The sequence below is a fragment of the Netta rufina genome (assembly GCF_964035555.1).
Source record: "Netta rufina genome assembly, chromosome: 2".
Classification (NCBI taxonomy): Eukaryota; Metazoa; Chordata; class Aves; order Anseriformes; family Anatidae; genus Netta; species Netta rufina.
The window spans coordinates 38,704,920-38,729,335 of NC_140124.1; the positions used below are offsets into that span (position 1 = coordinate 38,704,920).

The 24,416-nt window shown below is 33.7% G+C and overlaps 1 protein-coding gene across 1 annotated transcript in view; it reads left to right on the plus strand.

The window, feature by feature from the left end:
* KCNH8 (potassium voltage-gated channel subfamily H member 8) overlaps nucleotides 1-24,416 on the plus strand; it is a gene marked incomplete at both ends in the record, with an annotated part of 182,167 nt that overhangs the window by 139,590 nt on the left and 18,161 nt on the right. The window contains 3 exons of the mRNA XM_084306762.1: nucleotides 4,263-4,462; nucleotides 5,826-6,075; nucleotides 10,252-10,466. Coding sequence (XP_084162888.1) covers nucleotides 4,263-4,462; nucleotides 5,826-6,075; nucleotides 10,252-10,466 — 665 coding nt within the window. The remainder of the gene's footprint in view (nucleotides 1-4,262; nucleotides 4,463-5,825; nucleotides 6,076-10,251; nucleotides 10,467-24,416) is intronic.

Consider the following 24,416-nt stretch of genomic DNA (forward strand, 5'->3'; position numbering starts at 1 on the left):
AAGAAGGAAATATTATGCGGGGTTTAAAACTGGATAAATTATCTGAAGCAGGCATATCTCCCAGCTTTTTATAATTTATGGTAACGAAAGTCATTACCCAGTAAAGTGCAAACTCTTCCTATTGTGAGTAAGTGTGGGCCAGCTGTGTGTCCTGGGAATATCTGCATTTTGGTTACATGCCAGGCACGGTTCCAGTCAGTTTAATAATAAGTTCAGCTCCAGTTCAGTCACTGCAACAGCCCTGGGAAAAATGGCAAAGATGTCAGCCTAAAAGTGCATCTGGCTGCATGTATATCCGTATCTGAAGGACCCAGCCCAGAACAAAGGCAGTGGAGACAGGACAGAGCAAGGTAAAATGTTGGGTGAGCCGTAGGTGGGCGTTCCATAAGGGCAAAGCAGTTTATTTATCACTAAGTAGATTTTACCACATCACTGCTTCAAATTCACTTCAAAATTGCAGTGTTTTTGTCGTGCCTAGAGCTCTTCACTGTATTTCTAACGGATGTTAATTACCTATTCTTATTGTTGGGTTCACTTTCCTGATGAGGTACCTGGGAACACCAGTGAGATAGTGGCACCTGCAGATATTGGTAAATCCAAGACAGTGGAGAGAAGGTACCTGCAGCTCTCTTTGTATTCTTTTTCCAAAAATAAATAAATAAATAAATAAATATTTTGAAATAGCTGTTCTGTTTCATAGTTTGTACATCACATAGCTCAAAGATGTCACAACTTCTATGAAGAACAAAAGGCCCCCTCATATTTTCTCTGGTAACCTAATTGTTCTAGAAATACTAGTAGGTATTTCTACCACCCAGCATTTCTAAAAGGCATGTCTGCAAGGCACTGGTTGTCATTTTACAGCATAAATTTAACTGGCCAAAAAGAAATTGGTAACTTGACACTCAGAAACTAAGGAACATAATGAATACCCTATAAACTATATATCTGCAGCATCCAGTAATATTAAAAATGCTCATTTAATTATTGCTATTTTTCCCTGTCCTCAAAATGAGCATTAATATTATAATGAATCCACCAATAGTATCATTTTAATTTTGACAATGTCAGGAAAAAATAAAAGCAGGGAACACATTAATTTACTTTTGGCATAACATTAACATTATGCAGCTTTAAAATACAATGTGGTCTCTGCATTGGGGCTTTCATTACATAAAATGTGTTGGAATGAAGGAAGAAGTATTCATTTATATCAAGAAAACAGCAATATTCTGAGTAACACAATGATGAATATTTAATTCATTTTGATATAGTAGACCTTCTGAAAACTTAGTAGACTATAAAAGTATCCTACACTTTTATTTAATCCAGCTATAGAAATTTATTTTTCATTCCTTATATTACTGAGTGGTAGATCTAATGTGTTTGTGCACTGAGTAAATTGTGAGGAAGTTATTGACTGAATGTAGTAAGAGGGAACTGCTAAGTGAAAGGTAAAGGTACTGTGAAGCAGCAGAAGAAGGACTTTACACCTGGAACAGCCTAGGTAACAAGATGTATCCAGGTAAGAAAGCAGAGCAGGCTGGTTTGCAGATGTTTTCCTGAGGAACTGTATTTTAGACCCTATTTGAGTAAATCAGCCAAGGGGGGAAACTTGGAGGAGTTGCCATCATGCAGCACAGACTGCTTTGAAAACTATTAGGAACAAAATACTACTTTGTATACTTTAAAATATAATATATTTTCATTTCTTAAAGCATGCTTTGAAGTGTAGTTTTGGCTGACGTTTAATTTTAAAATTTCCTAGTGAAAAGTGATGTCTTGAGGAAAAAAATGATGGTTTTTGTTTGTTTGTTTTTGTGTGTGTTTGTGTTTTTTTCCAGTATTTAAAACAGTCATTAGTTTATGAAATTTCAGGTGGAATGGGTAGCATGATTTGGTATAGCAGTACTTTGTATGTGTGTCTTTAATGTGCATCACTGCCTCTTGGTATTAATTCTCATTGTGCATAGATTTAAAATTGCAATTAAGATAAGCATTATTGTGAGGATAAAACATCCTACTCTATGTAATATTTCTTCTCAAAATTGGAGACAAAATGTACTTACTAAAACATAACAAGAATTCCTAGGATACACAGAATATTAATTCTGGGATCAGAAGTGTTCCTGCGTTCCTTAAGCAAGAAAAATGTAATTTAGAATAACTATTCAAATTAAGGACACTTTATGAAATATGGTTCCTAGAAGTTTTTAATTTGTCTTACTTCATGTTAGAGAATGGAGTTCTCTAATAGTTATTTTACAGAAATAATAGTTATTTTACAGAAAGTAGGGTAGGTCTGTGATTCTTTAATAAAGAAATCTAATGGCTATCACAGACAGGAGTAGCTTGTCATCATCAGTAGAAGTTGTCTTCCAGTGTACATATGCAAAGATAGATTCTCCTATATTAACAATTCCTTATGATATTTGTGCCCATAAAAACATCACAGAGATCACTGTTCACCTCCTAACCCTGGAGCCTGTGCAATACTGACCAAAATACAAGTGATTTTTACATATGCATCCATACACCACATCCATACACTGCTTTTTCCCTCCCCCCTCTTTTTAAAGTAAATATCACATTCTTAAAACACAGTGCTCTGCTGAAAACACAGTCTTCAGTCTGTTTAGCTACATCTGGCTGAATTGTTTCAGCCACAGGTGAATATTTCTACTATAATATCCTGTATCTAACTTTACGCCAATCTGCTGTATTTTGTTGCCTAAGCTTCATTAGTGACTCAGTAATGCACTGCACCATCAGTAACAATGTTTGGTTGATCCAGCTGATTCTTCTTAGAAATTACAGTTCTTGCAATTATACATGGTTTTTTCTTTCTAATATTCACATCTGAACCTTTTCTTTCTGTGCTGTTTGTTTATCTTCTTTTACTAATGGACTTGTATTGACTTAAACATATCAGTGAATCACCTCTAAATGCATTCTGTGTTGTGAAAATACATGACACTGCAGTGTTTTCTCCATTTTTCTGCCTTCCCTTCACAATAAAGACATAGCTACTAGCTATGACATGTTACTAGACATTTTACAAGCTCTTTATTGTTTGACTCAGCCTGTAAAATTTTTCTGCTCTCTAAAACAAGGAATTTTCTGCCTGTTTCCACAAAAAGATTAATTGATGATTAACCATCAATATATATATTTTCCTTCTCCTTCTCCCATTGTTTTTCTCTGCTTATCCTAGACTTCTATAAATTGCCATATGAGGTCAATGTCTTGTTTGTCTTGTTTATAAACCAATTCCTTTGCTACTCTGAGGAGTCTGTCTGCTTCCTTTCAAGCACTATAAAGCTAGATGTCCCTTAAGAGTAATAATCAAGCTCTTTAATAGTTTTTTCAATAAACAGTTTGTAAATGTGTATATTATATACCTCAGATCAATACCACATGACAGACAATCTACAGTAATTTTGTTCACTGATAATCAGCAAACACATTTCTGCACAGACGAACCCAGATTCACTGTATCTGCAGGTATTTCTTCAATTCTGATTCTGGTATTTTTAGTCTCCATGTTAGTCTCTAATTGCAGGCAAACTCCTGGATGTCAGGACTTTCTGATAAACAATTTCACACCATATTTGACGTTCTCAAACAACATAAGAAATCAGAATGTCAGTTTGAATGTCTTTTTTTTTTTTTTTTTTAATTTACACAAATTTTTACTTTATACATTACAAAGCTTTTTCCTTTTTTTTTTTTTAACATCTTGTTTCCCAGAATATAATACATCTTTAAATGTTGTTTACAATCTCATTCCATTACATATAGTCCCTGTTAGATTCATATATGCTCTTATTGTATTTATTTGCATGATTTCTCTGAAATATATTACAATTTATTTAGTTTACTGCGTCCAGTCTTTGTACTGTTTAATAGTTTTTAATTATTTCCTGAATAAGCCTGCCTACATTTGTATATCTGTTTCCTTTTTTCTTAGACTATAAACCTTATAGTCTTTTAGACTATAAACTTTATAGTCTTGGGCATTATTTTGTATTATACTCTGGCTAGATTGCAACAGATGTGGCTCTATCCTGTCCCATGACTATAACTAGAAATGAATAGTAATATGAACACTGCTGTATATTTCTCACGGAGTCTTATACTCAAGCTTTATTTTATCTATTAATCAGGAAACTGATTTTCTGTGAAAATTGTGTTTATTTTCTGTTACATTTTAATAATCAACAAGTCACTCCACATTGCACATTAATTTCTGTCCTCCCTAGCTCTGATGCATGCCTTGGTGTTTGGCAATGTGACTGCCATAATTCAGAGGATGTACTCCAGATGGTCCCTTTATCACACAAGAACCAAGGATCTGAAGGATTTTATACGGGTCCATCACCTGCCACAGCAGCTAAAGCAAAGGATGCTTGAATATTTCCAAACTACATGGTCTGTCAATAATGGAATTGATTCCAATGAGGTAACCAAATTAGGGAGGGGGTTGTGTGTTTGATAGTTTTGACTGCTGACTTGTAATAAGCAGGGGATCATTTTCTGTCTGTGATACCATGTTTTCTGTGAAACTACATATTAAAAAAAACATGTCTAAAAATAAAACTGAGGGGAGGGAAATTTCCAGGAGGGAAATGTTATTGAAGAATCTGTTCTAAGTATGTTAATAACATATATTAAAATATAATTAACATATATATATTACAAATTCAGAGTCCTTCAAAATTTAGAACTGTTGAAGAGATACTCATCAGAAACCTTTAGCATGATACCAGAAACACCCCAGTGAGCTCTTCATCTTTCATCACAAAAAACAAACAAACAAACAAACAAAAACTACTGTGTGTTTGTTGTTTTTGTTTTTGTTTTGTTCTGTTTGTTTATAAGGAAGGGTGATTTTACTGTCTTTTCCTCCCTCCTTCATTTTCTTTTGTGCTTTGCATTCCTGTAAACAAGTGATTTGGCCTGAAGGATATTGTATAAATGCTTAAGTTATTCATTTTCCTGTATTTTTAAATATTGACTAATTTACAGAAAGTGACATGACAGTAAAAAACAAAGGGCAGATTTCTGGCTGTGTCTTTGCTAGCTTGTTCTAAATGATTTATCCAGGTTATGTATTACTATGCTGTGGGAGAAATAATGTTTCTTCTCTGCTGGAGTGTTATTTGAATGAATTGTTCCCTTCAGAGCTCTTGTTACATCTGTCATTATAAAACTCATTGGCCTCTACACATAAAGTGGAAACAAGCAGAAAGATTTTGGGTTGAGAACATTCTTTTCCTGATAGACTCTTCTTGTAGTGTGCGCAACAACAACAGCAAAAAATGGGATATTTAACAGCATCCTAGCAACAGAAGGAACCTAGTAAGATCTTCAATGATACAAAAAAAAAAAAAAAAAAAAAAAAAAAAAAGAGTTGATATCCAAGCTTTATTAAATTTGGTTAAGGATCAGATTCGGTTTCTGTACCTTCTATACCTGTCACTGAAAGTCATTGACTATTGTACAACAGCAGCAGCCTCTGGAGAGACCATCAGTGTTTATGCTTTGATTCCCCTCCACAAACTATCTTGTCTGACCACAATTGGCCAAGTGTTGGCTGACTACATTGCTCAGGCATGAGATCCCCTCAGACTACAGAGAGCACTGTTGTTGTAGGCTTGCAGCTTGCCTGTCCAGAGCTCTGCCCGTAAGCAAGCAGTATACTTTGCTTCAAGTATACTTTGACTCAGTGTTTATCTGTGTAAAGATTTATTAAAATGTAGCACATATTTTCACATTTTCACTCCTATTTCTCTTTCTCTTTTTTTTTTTTTTTTTTGGTGCAGCTTTTAAAAGATTTCCCAGATGAGCTGCGTTCAGATATCACCATGCACTTGAACAAGGAGATTTTGCAGCTCTCTCTTTTTGAGTGTGCCAGCCGTGGTTGCCTCAGGTCTCTGTCTCTGCATATCAAAACCTCCTTCTGTGCTCCTGGGGAATACCTCCTCCGTCAGGGAGATGCCCTGCAAGCAATCTACTTTGTGTGCTCAGGTTCCATGGAAGTCCTGAAGGACAGCACGGTGCTGGCGATTCTCGGTATGCTCATGATCATAGCTTCAAAGAGAAAGAATGGTCCTCCAAAGTAGCCAGCTATGTTAAGATTGATGTTAATGAAAGAGGACGGTCATCCTCAGAATACTAATGATGGCATAATGTATCCTAGTAGTCTAATGAAATAGAGAGAAATAATTTATTCTGATTTAAATCGACTATTCATCTATTAATCTGCTATGGCAATCCCTAAATCTTTTAGTTTAAACCTTTTTTTTTTTTTTTTTTTCCTACAGAGCTTTAAATATTAATTTTATTAGCTTTATAATATTTTGCTTCTAGTCTGATTTTCTTGCACTTACTTTTCTCCCCTTTATATGTAAGTAGGTCCTTACTAGCTTTTGATATAATTTGGCACTTTCCACAAAATTTGAAAGCAGTATTGATACCTCAGAGGACATTCGATATTAGTTACTAAATAGTTAACAAAAATTAGTAGCCAGTTAGTGTTCCCACTAATGCTTTCAAATGAAAGCAAGCAATGTGAGCCCAATCTCATTCTTTAATAAATGCGTATGAACACCACTTGTAGGACAGCCATTTGGTGAAAAGCAAACATTGTTGGCTCTGCTCTGCCAAGAGTTACTTCAAGATAATTCATGCTGCCAGAATTTATCTGAGTGTATTAGAACAGAAGAAGGACAGAAGTTCTTTTCTAATAAATTCTGTTTAGTGGTTGTTTGCTAGATGAGTGCTTTGGCTTATCTAATGTCAAGCATCTCTAAAGCATCTCTATCTGTAAATTTCAGTGATAGGCTTCAGTCTAATGCCTATTAAAGAGCTTCCCTTTATCTTCAGCTAAAGGACCATTAGACTTGTCTGAGTTAATGTTTATGAAGTATTTTGATAAAGTAAAATGTAAAATTTTACTCTAAACATAAAAGAATTATTTTATTATGATCTTAATGCTTCTTTAGATTTCAATATATTCTTCTTTCTAATAATCTCTAATATTCTTATAAAGCAGAGTTAAAAAGAATTTGCTTTTGCCTTTATGCTTTCCTTCCTGTTTTGTGGGATTGCAATATATTTACTAGCATTCATTTGATAATTTGTTTGTTTGTTTTAATATAAATATGATACATGTCCTATTTTTTTCATAACACTTTAATTCCATTAGATTGACAGTCCATATCACTCTAACACTTGCTTGTAATTAGGAAGTTTTAGAATGCTTCTATTTAATTGGATCACATAAATCAAAGCTATAAAATGTGGCTTAGAAAAAAAAACATAAGCTTAAGAGGTCAAGACTTACCTCCATTAGAATTACGATTTCATTAACAATTTCATTTTCAGACACTTCTGAAAATGTTAATAAAAGCTTCATTTTATAATGGTAACAATGACAATAAAAATAAAGATTAATGGATTTCTGAGAGAAGTGAATGAAATTGTAACGCACAAACATAAACATGATACAACGAAATAATATTTCATTCCAGCGAATGGGAGCTTCATCATTTAAACCTAATTAATACTAGAAGGTGAGTGCATCATATCTATAGGTCCAAATGAGAAACTGTTTTACTAATTTACGGTAAATTCTAAAGAGCAGATTTTTTTTTTTTCCTGAAAATGTTGATTACAACAATTTTATAACTCTGTCACAATTCTAATTGTAGTGGAATATGTTTTGGTTGCTGAACCATTCTCACTAATAAGCAATACAGCAACAGTACAATAAGAGATGATCTGATTAAATACAACCATTTGGTTCCTCTTGAGAATATAATGTCATATCACATAATGAAGTTTAAAATATACTTTTTAAGAAAAAAATCAACATTGTTTGAGCATACATCTTATATTTGTTTTAAAATAATAGCCATAAGTGATTGAGAAGATACATGTGAAGAGGAGAAATTCATAATTTTGACTATATGTCCCAGATTTATTATCAAAAAGATGTTTCACATAAGTCCTTATAAATGAGTGTGTTCTCCAATTAAAAGAAAAAAAAAAAAAAAAGAGAAGAGAGAGAGAGAGTGCTACTAATAACAACCTACATTACTCTGTTGATATAACAAATGTTGTTATTAAAGGTACAGTCGTCTCACTTGTGCTGTAATACTAATGAATATTCAGCTTTTTAGCTAGTCTTTGCTACATGATTATCATTCCAAAGCAAGTATTAGTTAGCATATACCAGAGCAAATATAGTGTCCTTCAGACTAATATTACTTCATCAAATGCTGTAACTGCTATCAAATATAACTGTAACTTTTTTCCCCAAATTATCTATTCATTACTTATACTAATACTGTTTATATGCCTAAAAAGTTTCTAATTAATATATTTAAAAATACTTTTTTGTAAATTTGAAATATTTTTTCCTAAGTCCATATATTCATGGTTAGCAATAGCTAATCTTTACCAGTGATCTGCTTATGTAATCAAAGAAATCTAAAAATTGGTGATAAAAGTAAAAGTAAATTATTTCTTAGATTTACCATGTATCTGATTATGTAAACATTACACCATGTGATGAGCAAACAGAAAATGTATTACTTTGTCATTACCTTGCTTTTCTCAGATTAACTTGAGCTAGTACTAGTTCTCATCTACACTAACTTCAATTTTAAAAGAACACAAAGGTATATATATTCCTAGAGCAAAAGAAAACCCCTGTGTATACTGGGCTTATGATAAACGTTTTTAAGAAAGTTGAACAATCTCCAGGTAAATAGGAAACAAAAAATTCACAAGCAGTATAAAGCAAATTATCTTATTTAAATCACTTTATGAATGGTTGTCTGCTTAGTTTAACTTACTCTTTAAGAACACTTTCTGTGTAATATCCAGGTAGAATCACATGCTGTGTGGATTTTCAGATTTTACAGTCTTCACTTAATACTCACTAATCTCAGACTAATGTAAGATTAGAAGAGACTTCTGAAAGCCACCCAGTCCCAGTCCTGGTTTGGGCCACTTTTATTTCACTTGCTCAGAGCTGTCCCTCCTCATGCATTACGTTCTCATTTCCCATTTTCATGATCTTTTCTGTATTTAATCCAGTATGTCAACACTCTGTCTCCTACTTGGAAACCCAAAACTGGACATGATATTCCAGATGTAGTCTGAAAAGTGAAATACAGAGGGTTTCATGTCACTTCCCTGGAACCTGTTGGCTGTACTCTCACTAATGCTGCCCAGGATGCTCTTGGCCTTCTTTTCTGCAAGGGCACATTGTTGGCTTATGTTCTTGTCTATGACAATCCCCATGCTCTTTTCTGAGGAGCTGTTTTCCAGCTGGTCAGACCCCAGCCCATATTGCTGCAGGGAGATCTTCCCTCCCAGGACTTGGTATTTATTTTTATTGAACTTCATGAGGTCCTGTCAGACCTTTTTTGTCAGCTTGTTAAGGTCCCCTGAATAACAGCTTTTCCCCAAGTATATCAGTCACTTTCCCCAGTTTGGTGTAGTCCATAAACTCACCAAGAGTGCACTCAATTGCACTGTTCTTCAATAAAGAACATCTGCACCTTAGAGGAAGATCTCTGGTTCAATGACTGCTTTTTGGACATAATACCTCAGGTGAGATGCTATGCAAGCTTTCTATTAGAAAATTGTTATGCTCTTCAACACATGGACGGTTGCCCATAAATGAAAATATAATGGCTTAAGAATCCATTATTTTTTCTTGGCAGAAGTACTATTGGATTGTATATTTGTTATTACCTTGTCCAACTAATATACATCATGAAGTGCAGCAGAGTTTGTATCAGAGCTTGCAAGAATTTTATAATACATATTCTTAGTAAAGGTTTAATCTGAATTGAGGATCTACAATTAATCATGTCATTGTTAAAATGATCTAAAAAGAACAAGTGAGAAATATGATCTTCAATTTTTGACTTACAAAATTTCACCTGATATTAATTACTCGTGTAATTTTTTTTACATATTTACTTGATTGCTCTCTTAAATGAGATACCTACATGTACGTAAATGAGTCTTTGTACCTCCTATTAATTGTATGTAACATTCTTCCTGCAAAAATCAGAGAAAGCCCGTAAGTATATTTGTGAATGTTATTAATTTAAAAATTCATTAGTAACTATGGGTTTTAAATTTAAAAGTTGTTAAACAGAGTTACGATTCAAAACAGTAGTTAAGAATTCCTATTTTCAAGATGATTGTTTTCATATTTTCTTTCAGGTAAAGGAGATTTGATTGGAGCAAACCTATCCATTAGGGATCAAGTTATTAAAACAAATGCAGACGTTAAAGCTTTAACGTACTGTGACCTCCAATGCATTATCCTCAAAGGTCTCTTCGAAGTGCTTGATCTTTACCCAGAGTATGCTCACAAGTTTGTTGAAGACATACAGCATGATCTCACATACAATCTAAGAGAAGGCCATGAAAGTGATGTAAGTATCTTTAAAATTCTCTGCAGCTATTGTTAACTTGAAGGTGTTTCTCATGCTTTAGCCTGTAATCATAATTTCATCACAGTAAAGAAATAATACATAGGTTACATTAAAAGGATCACTTGTTCAATATGTTTGATAATTCACTCATTATCTTTATGAATTGTTGATCAGTTGAACAGATCATAGACAGAGAACATGTTCTCTGCTTCTCATTTTTCTATAGAAAACCTCATTTGAGAGAGAACATACTTCTTTAGTATTTTGTCATTTTTTTGCTAATGTTTACAAACAATTAACAGTTATATAAAGCATGTGCCCAAATAAAGTATTTAATTATACCTTTACTAGAACATCATGTGCCAGTCTAATGAACATTGATTGCTTCATATTTAAGAATGTTTTCACATGTTCAAAATAAGAAAGTTTTTTTCTCATCATACTGCAACTGAAAGGTGTTTTTCCATTTCGATGAGCAACTTAATGTGAAAACTCAAATAACCAACAAGAAATTTCAGATAACACATTGCTGAAAGACTTCAGGATAGACTTACCAAGGTATTTTCAAGTATTCAAAGCATTGCAAGGCTTAGAAACTTCATGTCTTGTGGGACTGTTATCCTCCATTTAACATAGGCTTACTGTTAACTCAGTGTTATGAAGGGTGGCTCGTTGCTTGACTACTCAGTATTGCTTCATGCTTTTCTGACAAATCTGGGGGTCATTTATGCTGACAAATCTGGGGGTCATTGTACCAGCTGCAAACACATTCAGCTTTTATAAAAACAAGGACAACTCCTCCCATGACATCTTTTAAATACAGCATTATGTCTTGGGAATGGTGCTATGGGAGAATTTGGCAGCTGTGACACTAAACACTAAGATAGGGAGATTTTACTTTTGTGTGTGTGTATGTCTTTTTCAGCTTTATAGAAAGTTTTAGGTTTGAAAAGTTTTTCCATAGTTAAAAAGTAGATTGATTCATTTGAGTAAGTCAGTTTCTTATTCTGTTTTTCCTTGAATGTCTTACATGAATACAATTTTGAAATTGAATATGATTTAATGGTTCTGAAAATGGATCAGTAGTAGTATTTAGAGCCAGGTTATCTACAGAATGAAAAAGAATGAAAAATTTCCCCACTACAATTTGCCAAGTGCCTTTCAGTCTAGGGTCAGATGAACTACAGATTGAAATAACATGAAATAGCATGACTGTGACAAGTGTCTTTCAGACCTGACCTAAAACCTTATTGCTTTTTTAGTCACAGTCCACCAAAACTGCTTTTGGTTGTAGATTTCCAAACACTTTAAGCCACCATTAAAATGTAATGCAGCAGAAAAAAATGTAGTCTTGGTTATCCATTATCCTTTTCCTTGTACTGTTTGAACTCTTTATACACAAAACTGAAGAACTTTGAACTGAATTAGAGCTAAGCGGAACAAAAAGTGACAGAAGTAATCGTGAGTTTCCTGATCCTAGTGTCAAACCTCCAAACTACCCTACCACATAGAAATTTCTATGAGAAGTTTTTTTTTGTTTGTTTTGTTTTGTTTTCATTTTGTTTTCTTGGCTCATTTAGAGATCTAAAAGTGCATATAGTGATGAGCTCCATCTGCAGTAAAATCCAAGTAATGTGTAATGGTGGAAAAAAGCTTTGGAACTTCCACTTTATAGTAAAACAAAGAGCTGTAACCATACTTCTTCCCAATATCAAGTAGAAACTGCAGCTATCTGGTCACAGAAATATTGAGAGTTGTTTAAGTAATTTAAAAGAAAAGCTCAGGGGATTTTAAGTGCAGGAGCCAGCAATCATGTAGCTATTTCAGCTTCTAATGAATAACGGAGAGATACAAAAATACAGAGATAAAGTTTCAGTGGTTCCTCATAGTAGTACTAAAAACAGAAGTCCTTAAGAGAATTAGGAGTATAAACTTTAATTGTTATGCAATCACACTGTCAGACTTTTATACCATTTTTTTATATATTCACATCACAGAAAGATGTGAATTAGGAAAAAGTCTGTGTTGATTATATGTATTCTGTCCTTTGTTTTCTTTACTGAATTTTGCTGGAGAAGCTCATTCTCATAAATATACAAAATTAATTCAGCATAGCTAGGAAAAATTAATTTGTTTGGTAGCTGGAGTTTTGATGTAAACACAATTCAGGCATTCTGGTGTTTCAAGCAATTTTTTTTAGGTCTGTGACTCTGACATCATAGTAATGAAATAGTTTGCTAAGTGAGAATGATTCCAGCACCCCCTTCAACCATATATTTTGCATTATATATTACAGATTGTATACAGATCTAGCAGCTAGAGGGCCAGATACCTGATTTAATAAAGCTAGGCAGTCAGAAAAAGATTCTTACATGTACAATTATAAGAAAGAAACTGGAAATGATTTTGCTATCTGCGAGCCCTGGAAATCTTCCTCTATTATAGACAGAGCACTAACAAATGTTCATAACTCCTAACTATCTTATGAGAAGCTTAAAATCGGTAAATATTACACAATATTTTTGTGGGCTAGGTAACCATTTATTGTTACTATTTCTTTTGTCTACAAAGAAGTGTTTGTAGTGTAGGTGTCACGACTCATTAAAAATAAATAAATAAATAAATAAAGGCTGGCTACAGCCAGACTGATGCAAAGTGCAAGAGGCCTCCTTGACACCTATGTCATTTCTCAAGCTGTAATGAAGTCCCAAAGGAAGATAAGCATACAGGCACATGTGTCTTTGACTCACTAGAGCAGTATCAGTATGTGCCATTTCTAAAAGAAAAGATGACATTCTTAAAGATTAAAAACTTTTTTTGACATGATTTGTAATTAATAAGAATATATTTTTTCTTTGGTAGTTTTAAAAGTACTGTTCTGTCTCTTACAGAGAGCTTTCTTTCTCCCTACCCCAAAAGGAGACACTATTCTCTTTAAAATGAAAATAGTCTCCAAAACAGGGGGAAGGACTGCATTGTTGGAGTCTACCCACAGTGTAAATTAGAGATAATAGCATAATAACAAATAATAATAAGATTGCACTAGAAAAGTGGTATATTCTTCCTCCAGTGGGGAACATTCTTAGCTCCTTGATATTAAAAATAAGTAAATAGACAAATAGATTTTAAAAGGCAACCAAGGATCTATTTTTTCCCCCAAAGAAAAGGCATTGTCTGACAAATTGGGGCTTAATGCTTGTATTTTGGAGAGGCTGGTATTTAGAATTTTTTAAATTTAATGTTTGAATTGTGATTTTTTTGTTTGTTTTTAATATAACGTAGTTCATGTTGCTAATAGCAATACAAAACAAATTACCCTTTTCTACTGGGAAATCTGGCCAAAACAATTGTTCTTAAAGGTGAAAACAGCTTTAAGCTCTGGAGCATAAAACAGAAGGCACAGTTTCAGAAGAATAATATCTACCGATTCTACTCTAGGCTGAGTTTTCTGGTTCATTCTAGTAAAGCATTAAGCACGTATTTTAAGAGTATAATTCCACTTCATTTCTTAATTGGTTTATTTCTAGACTTCTCTCTTTTTTTGTGTGTGTCAACTAGTTGTTTTGGTCCTGTAGGCAAATAAATAATAACAATGTAAAAAGATGCATAGAGAAAAATATATTTTGAGTTCATGCACAAATTTCAGCTAAAAGTCTGCCTATCCACAGTCTGTTTTTCAGCTAGTAGATTACTTTTTTAACATAAATTATTTCTTCATGCAATAATGACCTTTTGGTCATGATTTTTCTATATATTGTAATATAGCTCTGTTTAATTTATTAATGCAGTTTTCCAATATAGTCAGAAGTGTTACATAGTTGATTAACTATTATTAACCAGCAATGGAGGCAGAGTAACATTTCTGATTTTTATTTTATATATATATATATATCTTTATTTTCTGCATAGTAAATAGTATTTTGTTTTAAAGAAACAGATCGAAGTTATCTTATTTGCAATGCTATTGCTTTGAAGGAAAAAAAAATACAGCATATTTTTATGGAAAAGATTGCTTCTAATTTTGGCAAAGATTGCAAAGTAAGAAAACATGATAGTAACTTCAGGCACATGATTACTTATTCTTATGTTTGATTTTCAGAGCCAAAAAAAAAACCCCTACTGATTTCTCAGGTATTTATAATAAAACCTATACAAATAAATGATTATTTTCTTAAACAACTATTACTACACTGCTTCACTTAATCATAATTCCTCCACTCCAGAGTAGGTCATAGCTTATCTTGTGCATTGCAGAACAATAAAACATCACAAAATGCTTTTCATAATAAATATTTTTCATAGAAGATTTACCAAATAATCCCAACTATCTATTTAATAAGGAAGAGAGTTTAGCCATATTATTCATCAGCTGTGTAGAAAGGAGTGGTTTAATTAAGAAAATTTAACAAGCTTTGTTTTGACATTTATCAGTGTGGTTTGGTAACTTTGAGAAAAACTTAGCATTTTTAAACAAACTTCTGGCTTTTTTAAAACAAAATACCTCCAGTTAATCCCTCACCTTTGTTAGTAGCTTGTTTGGCAGATGATCGTGTGCTATTAATGTAGGTGTAACTCACTGGTGTTTATTGCCTGTAGCATAACAGGTATGAATGCTGCAAAATGAGAAACCTCTCAACAGCATTTTTTTGTTTTGTGTAAAAGCTGTCATAACAGGTAGAATATAGAATTGAATAAATCACACAAAGCAGCAGAAGTCTAATACTTTACCTGCATTATTATTATGAAAAATAAAGCATCTTGGATTCCTGCTTACTACCTTTCTTTATAGTCCATGTGCACTTGGCAGCTGCACAGACCAAATTCCCTTTTTCCTATTAGGATAACTCGTCTAAGTCACTGATAGCTGTGCATATGTTGCTTTCTTCCTGTTGGATACTGTACTCCCATTTCTCCTTTTCATATGATGTCTGAAAACCTCTCACCTTCTCAGAGGGTACAGTATAGGAATGAATGTCCACCTCATACTATCAAGAACCAAAATTGCTTAAAAATCATGAACATATAATTAACTTTGACACGTCTCCTGATGTGTTCAGTGGAGTAGGTTTTTTAGTTGCATGGACTAAGTTGCATGGACTGCGGTGCAATCAATGCTACTGTGCAATACTGCTCAGCACTCTTCTGCATCTTAAAAGTTTCTCAGATTTTTCTTTCATGCTTCTGGGACTGCCGGGACTATTATTATTATTATTATTATTATTATTATTATTATTATTATTATTTTAATCTTTTCTTCTTTGCTTTGCTTCATCGTCTTTGCAGAGTAAATACCCCTTTGCAAAACTATGCAGCACTCATACAGTCTCACTCTCACAGATCAACTTCTGTATTTCTATGGAACAAGCCATAGAATCATTAAGGTGGAAAAGACCTCCAAGATCATCTGGTCCAACTATCCCCCTACCACCAGTATTACCCACTAAGCCATTTTACTAAGTACCACATCCAACCTTCAGGGATAGTATAGATGCCTTTCTATCTCTACATGCAGATGTAGAAAGACTTGACCACCTGAGCAAGAAAATAGAGCATTTCATCCGTTTTACACTTCATTCCTGGTTTTAAGTGAGTGAGAAGCAGTTTGGGAATGAGCTTTGTCATTTAACACTCTGCAAGACATTTCACAGATCTCCTACCAGTATTCATGCCACTAAGCATGTTTTGATGGATCTTTGGCTACTTAAGGTGGAAACTACATGTAGTTTCAGACAGTTGATTCTGTTGCAATACTCCCTGTGCAGTTTTACAGTTTATCCTCTGCTTCCTCTGCCTGGCAATTACCTGCTGCACTCAGCATGAGAGCAGGGCTGACCTGGAGCTATATAGTGCAAGGCAGGTTCTGTTTTGTTGACTGTTAACTCATAAAACCTGTTTACTTGCAGTTGTTGATGTACTTGATGTGTGGTACCTTTGAGCCATCAGTGCCCCTCAAGACAGTGAGATGGTTATCTCATTATCATGTTTCTAATATGATAGTGGTTTTTTTTTTTTTTTTTTTTTTTTTTTTTACTAATATGATGTTTTGTTTTGTTTTGTTTTTCTGGGATGTTTCAGGCTCCCTTCCATAGCCTTCAGTCATTCTAATATTTTCAAAAATGATAGCATATAGTCACCTATACTCTCCATTTTTGTCTCTCTCATGTTCTTCTAATCTGTGATGGTGTTCTAGTTAGTAAATTCATCTTACAGTTTATTGATGCAATAGATCATCTTTTCTATTATCTATTTTTCTCATTAATTCTTGCGGGTTTTTTATAAATCTTCAACTTTAAGCCTGAAACAAACAGAGGATGGGCTGTAAGGTTGAATCCTGAAAGACGTTGAAAAGGCTGAAGGGGAAGAGAGAAAAATAATCCATTTATTTTTTTCTGGGACTACATTACATATATGTGAGCCATCTCAAAATGTCAAGCCTTTTGGCTTTCTCTTCCTCCTGTGAATGGGCTAAGAGAAATAAATTATGATAATTATTTATACATTATTTATAACAATACAATTAAATGCATATATGTAATTAATTTTTTCATAATTGCATATTTTTAGACAAACAATTTTCATTGTAATTAGATTTAAAATTTAAATGAGGGGAAAAACTACTTCTAATTTTATCTTTTGAGTCATTTTGAACACTCTCCATTCTCATTCATTTCACTTCCTGGGATTATTGCATTCTGCATCAGATTATAAAGCTTAACCAGAGGTTTACATGTTGAAAAAAAAAAAAAAATCCAGGCTAGAAAAGCAGCTTATTGATGTTTTTAGACAGTGGTATGAAGTGAACATAAAACAGTGTCAAACAGAGTTTTAGCCAGGAAATACTCCTGTCTTTCAGAGTATTGATTTGGAAGCTAACCATATTTCTATTTTAGTTACTAAGCCGTGCTAGATGACAACACTTTTTCTAATATGCTTCACTATGCCTTAAGACAATACGATAATGATGACGTTTATAATTTTTCTGCATGATGTTTCTACATTGGAAAAAATGGGGAAAAAAAAAAATGTGTCTTGTATCTTACACCAGTGTCGTGGTTCCGCTCGAGTGGGACCTACGGGCAGCAGCTCCTGCCGGGTCACCTGCTCCTGCGTGGGCTCCTCTCCACGGGCTACAGGTGGAACCCTGCTCCACCGTGGTACTCCATGGGCTGCAGGGGGACATCCTGCTTCACCATGGTCCTCACCACAGGCCGCAGGGGACTTCTGCTCCGGCGCCTGGAGCACCTCTCCCCCTCCTTCTACACTGACCTTGGCGCAAGGCTGTTCCTCGCTCCTCTCACTCTCCCGGCTGCTGTGTAGCGCAGCGTTTTTTCCCTGTCTTAAATATGCTCTCACAGAGGCGAAAAACAACATCGCTTATTGGCTCGGATCTGGAAAACAATGGGGCCCTTCCCAAACATGGGGCAGCTTCTAGATCTTTCTCACAGAAACCACCCCTATGGCTCCCTGCTACCAAAACCTTGCCACGTAAACCCACTACAACCAGTATGATTTTATTTGGTTGGTTGGTTGGTTTGCTTTGAGTTTGTTTGCTTTTTTCCCATAGTTGCTTTTATTTTACATTGATCTAGCAACAACCAGAAAATAGCCTCAAATTCTGAAGGTTACTTACAGTAACCTATCTTTTTATCATTTAGTTAAGACTAATTTAAGACTAATGAAGACTAAAGGAAAATACTGCTTTTTTTTTTTTTTTTTTCTATAAGAACGTGTCCTGAAGGTGCAGACTACGTGGAGATATAATAAGCATGACAGGAAGGCTTGTATGGAAAAGTTCCTATAAGACAGAAATGTGTGAAATTAAATATCATCTAGTCTTTGATCAAACTTTATATAATCAGTGCAACTTATGTGTCAGGTAGGCATTTTATGGAGACAAGAATCCATTCTCAATTTTATTCAGCTGGTAACCTTTTTAGTGTAATTTTTAAAGATCATAGATTTGTATAATAGATGAAGGAAGGAACCTCTGAAGATCAGATATACACTCTCCTCTGCTCAAAGATATGAAAAGATACAAAATGAAATCATTTATGTACAAATGTGATCTAAAACTTTACTGTTATAAAAATAAATATTGGATTTTTTTTAATCTATACTTTCACTTAGTGAAACCAGAGCTACAGAAATTACCTACAAAAGAGTCTTAGCCAAATCATATAGATCCATATAGCTCATTTTTAATGACTTCACTAAGAAATACACAACTACAGTATATTCATATATACAGTAACATTTATTGCATGCAGTAACCTGAGCAAGAACTGCATTAACATCTTAAGGTGTTACTGTTCTTTTGGAGATACCGCTGTATGTACAAAATTAAGGTTACCTCCAAAGTACATAAAAGACAGGTTTATTAACTATTTAAAAGTCTCAGGCCTGGTAGGAACACTACAACCCAGCAGAATACCAATCTAAACCCTAAGCAGCATTTATGGATGTTGATTTTGATTACTAGGTTCTATGTTTGATCTAAATAGTAAAGCTTATTGATTGCTTAAGTGTTATCGCTTATAGAATGACAATACATACATAGGGTAAAAGGGAATGGGTGAATCCATTTGGTTGCAAAGTACATTAACTAGTCAACTTTGGTTTTGGTCATTGCCTGTTCCTTCTGTCCTGTCTGAAATCATATGTATGTTAACTCTAGAATTGGTTCTAGGCTTATTTTACAGGTCCGTATAGATTTATAGTCTTCATATTTATAGTTGCAGAAATTATGCAATCCATTAGAAATAGTAAAGAAATTGCTGGATTCTTTTTTATATGACAGAAATCTAACACTGACAAGATTGTGAGGAGTTTAATATAGGACCAGTGGAGATGCAGTCTGGAAATCACTGGAGTCTTGAAAGACCACAGACATCAGGTTTTGGTGTTGGATAGGAATGTAATGAGATTCAGGGTTAATAACATTTCCACAAAGCTGTTCTGATGTCCTTATATTTTTCTTTTCAACACACTTGTAAAGATAAATAGACCAAATAAGTTTTTGCTCAGAAAAAAATAAATTGAATAAAATTAAATGAACAAATTTGTCCTAACCTGAAGATACAAATTGTTTTAATGGGTTTGATATTGTCACGATTAGATAACTAGCAATCCTGTACAATGTGAAGTGTGTTAAATCATGTTTTTCCAACAGTCAAAGATTTTACATAGTCATTCTCCAGAGCTCCCCTGAACAGAGAACAGAGAAAGAAAGAAAGGCTGTAATGTTTTTCGAGTCATGTTCAGCATGACTCAGTTATTATTATGACTTCAGAACTCAGTTATTGAGTCACTTATCCTACTTTTCCTTTTGTTTTATTCTTTGAAAACTGAAGGTTTTTTGTTTTGTTTTGTTTTACTTCTTCAATGTCTATATTATCTTAGTTTCTAAGCTATTTATAATTTCATGATTAATAAAGCTGCTAAGAGCTCTAAAATACTACACATTCAGCTTTTCTGTATTATGGGTCCATATGAAACACAAATTGCATCTCAGGGGGAGGAAATTATGGTCGTTCTCTTACTTAACAAGTTTATATACTTGGACTTCTGCTGATTTCTTTATATGCCAGGATACGACTTCTTGCCCTGGGGTAAAATCATGCAAATTGCTTTCGAGTTACTGTACAAGTGCTGTCTTCCCCAAAGTTTTAGCTCCAAACATATCTAGGAGCCAGATGTATGCTCAAGTTTTTTTGTTTGTTTGTTTTGTTTTTTTAAACCTTTTGGGAGAATTGACTAGAGGTTAACGTACTCATCAAGTAACCTTCCAAAAAGTTTAATACTCATTATTAAGGAGAAAATTTTCTGAGGAAAAAAAAAAAAGTTTTAAAAATAAGTAAAAAGATTATACCTGTCCCTGCCTTATTCTTTGTAAGGTTGACCCTGAAAGCCAGACAATGCTGGGCTTTCTTAAAAGCTCTCCCCTGATATGCTGCTGTCCCCAAAACTCATCCCACTGATCTGGGCTGCCAAAACAGCTAGGCAGCTTTGGATGTGTTTGGAAATAGGCAGTTGGTAGGTTAAAATAAAATTGTTGGGATAATATTTTTCAAGATCCACTGTATTGTCTTCACCTTTGCATTTTAAAAACCATGCTTGAAGTTAGATACACTTGTTTTTATAAGTAGTATAAATATAAATATATAAAAATATAAGTATAAAAATAAGTATAAATATAAGTATAAATATAAAAATAACAATGGGAACTTAGAATCAACACTTTCACTATTTATACAACTTGACCTTGAGTCTAATCAGATAGATCCATAGAACCAGTTCTGTGAACATTTATAAGTCTGTCTGGACTCTTCAAGTTGAATGAGGCTAGGCATACACCTGAGTATTTTAAAGAAGAGGAAGAGTTTTGAATTTTATTGCTCTGAAAGATGTTGGCATTCATTGTAATTTCTATTGATATTATGTAAATCTTTACATGAATGTAATCTAGCAGTAGGAATATTGAAAATTTTTCTCCACTGTATCTTTTGTCTACTGTAATCTGTAAGCTTTTCCAAAAGTGCAGCCTGCCAGAACAATGTACAAGCAGTGCCAGGTCTATTGTCTATTTTAACAGTTTTTCCTTTTGTCTTTGTCTGGCCTCATTAACAGTCTCTTCTTGATTTTGTTGTGTGAATTTTTGTTGTTGTTTTGTTGCTGTTGTTGTGGTGGTGGTGGTCGTGTTTTTGTTTTGTTTGTTTATTTAAATTAGCACATGGTTTGCTATGAAAGATGTGTATCAGAGCAGAGTGGGATACTACTTTCTTATCCCTGTTTTGGAGTGGGGGGAGAGGGAGGTAAGAATGTAGAACTAAAAACTGACAGATTATACCAATCACATTTACTGTCTACTCAATTCTTGATTTGGGGCAGGAGATAAAGAGATTGCTTTTTGTGTCACTGACAGATTTTATATTTTGAACAAGAAATAGGGTAGATCCTGCCAATCAATGTATCTTTAAATATTTTTTTTGTTAATGACTGAAGTGAAATTAACCTCCAAGTTTTAAAGAAACATATGAGAACTAAAATTCTAACAAATGCTGTTAAACATAGAAAGCTCATGAGAAAAAATTTGAATGCAATGAAGTATAATTTTTCAAAAAAAAAAATTATCAAAAGCTAGCCATTAACAGTCTGTTATTAAAATCTTGGGCTAGCTTCACAGGCTAATTTGTTCAAAATATATGAATGATTTAGGATAAGGACTTAACAGAAGACAGAAGAGCTCATAGCAATTCACAGTATTTGGTCACATAGAACAAAGTACTGTTGACAGATCTGTTGTTCAACTTTTGCTGTTAATTCAGTATAATTCTGTACTGTAAGTAGGATCAGAGAATGCTGAAAACATCTGCTTCCACAAAATATGTCATCTTTATCTTTCCATTAAGCAAGGAAAAGAGATAAGAAGGAATCTGAGAAAAATATAGGAACAATCTGATGAAGTAACTCTAGAAACTATTATTAAAAAGGGAGATAGGGAGGAGTGTTGAGTTGCACAGTAAATGTGGATAGAAAAACATCATATTTAACCTAAGATATTTTTTAAGAGTCACTAACTCTTGTGATTTAAAGGATTTGTGTTAGTTCACTGAAAAATTCCCTGATTATGGAGAACTGAGGCCTGAACACATGTGAGGCATTAGGCTTTTCAGTGGTATGTTAATCCCTTATTATGAATTTGTATCTTTTCCATTGTCATACAATAAGTTTCCAAGGAATAGAACATATGGCATGTGTTCTACCCCTCCACCCCCCGTATTTTCAATGTTTCTAAATGTGTTTGTATTGTGTTTGTTGTTGTGTTTTGTTTGTTGTTTTTTTTTTTTTTCTGCTTCCAAATGCTGACTAAGAACATTAGTATTCTAGTTCAATTTCAAATCCTTTCCTAAAAATGTATTTTATCCTTTTGACCCCTCAGATACAAAGCATTATTCAAATCGTTTAGGACCCAAGTCTTGCAAGCAAATCAGTAAAATTGCATTTCAGTTTTGTTCCTCCTTCTCATGAAGGCAATAAGAATAAGAATCAAGGCAGTAAAAGCTGATAAAACTTTTTTGAGCAACCAAAACACAAAATTACTTACCTGGATATTTAATACATTAACACAATTTAGCCATGTCTCTATATTTCCAGTTTTAGGGTTTTATAATTTAAATTCATCTTGAATTGTTGTATAGCTAACAACTTGGTTTAACTACATGTTCCCACAGAGATTCTTTTATTAAAGATTACTGTCTCTTGACCCTGGAAAAATCTTTAGATCACTGGCTTTTGACAGCAAACCACTAGTGTTTGCAGCAGTGAAAATGCTCTTCTCCTGCTTGTAATAAGCCATTATAAATTGTAAAAATCTTTAAGCTCTCTATATTAACATATTAAACAAGTGCAAGACCATAGATTTCAGACTATGTACATGGAAGAATTTGTTACAATTCTGCTTGTGGTGCATGATCTATTATAGTTTTATCTTTTGAAACAAACTTTCATAACCGGTTTTGCAAGACAAAGAGCTGAAATTAAAAATTCAATTAGGCCCTTAGAATATTTCGTACAGCTCATGTTAACATTGAACATTGGTCTTTTTTTTTTTTTTCTTTGCACATAATAGGAAAAATGCCTGTGTTTTTCTTTCAACTGCCTTTACTATTTAACAGTTTCACTTCTTCGTAAAATATAAGAATATGAGCTATTTTGCATCCTCTTTCTTTTTACATTAAATACTAATAATAATAATAAGCATTTTAAACAAGGTACACCTAAACAAGGTACACAAGCGCATTATCCTAAAGAAAAAGTTTTAACAGACAATTCCTCATAATTATTTACTCTACAATGTACTTACAGATATAAAGCTATATGAATGGTGAAGTCTTTCAATTTACTCCCTTTTACTGCCTGTTATTTGGTGGTGGTGGTTGTTTGTTTTTTTCTATGTTCTTCCAATGATCATCTCTTTTTTTCTTACAGAACAATATTTTTGCAGGAAGGGAAAGAGAAGGGAGTTACTGGTAGAGTTTTAAAAGCCTAACTCTCAAGGATTGCGCCTGGTCACAGTTTAATTAGTTTCATCAACTTTCAACTACTAGGACGTAAAGTCCTATTTTTACTTGCACATGATATGATGCACAAGCAATAAATGTCATTGTAGTGTATTAGTATAGTCTTGGAGCTGAAAGCCCAGATGAAAGACCCCAGCAGGTCTGTTTGAACACCAGCAAAACACCAGGAGACAGCCATATAGTATTTTCTTTGTGTCTATTTCCAAGTCATAAAATCAGAATTAACAGTTATCCTCAGCCAAAAAAAAAAAAAAAAAGTCAAGTTAGAGGAGATCTTTACTCACATTACAAAGTACCAATGAAAAGTCCCTTCTAAACTCTTAAGAAGGCAAATTCATACTTTCTAAGGTCTTTTTTGTTAAGCTGCTAATATTTGGGATTGGCTTGGAGTTTTAATTAAGACTGCTATTTAACATTCATACTGCACCTGTGCCTAGAGGCCCCAAAGTTCTGGGCAGAATTGTAAATTAATCTATGTGAACATATGTGCAAAGTGGGCCATTAGTACTTCCTAAGTCTGATTTTTTTAATTAATTTATTTTTTTAACTTTAACATAGTAATACCCTTCCAGTTTGCTATTCCCATGAATCTTGAAGGAAACAATCTTTCTTCAATTTGTATAGATAACAGTGCAGGTTAGGAGATGGCAGTATCTGAGGTCTACTTCTCAGCTAATATCAAGTAGCGCTTTTTCTAACTCAGGAAGAGCACAGCAGTTATTTTATTTACATAGCTTAATTATTGCAGTTTTTCTGTTTGGCAATTATTAGAGTTTTATTGCTAAATTTATTGATACACCTGCTACTGACTTGGCAGTTGAGGAGTAGGATTTCTGCTTACGCAAAATTAAATATGTAGTCATACCAGTAC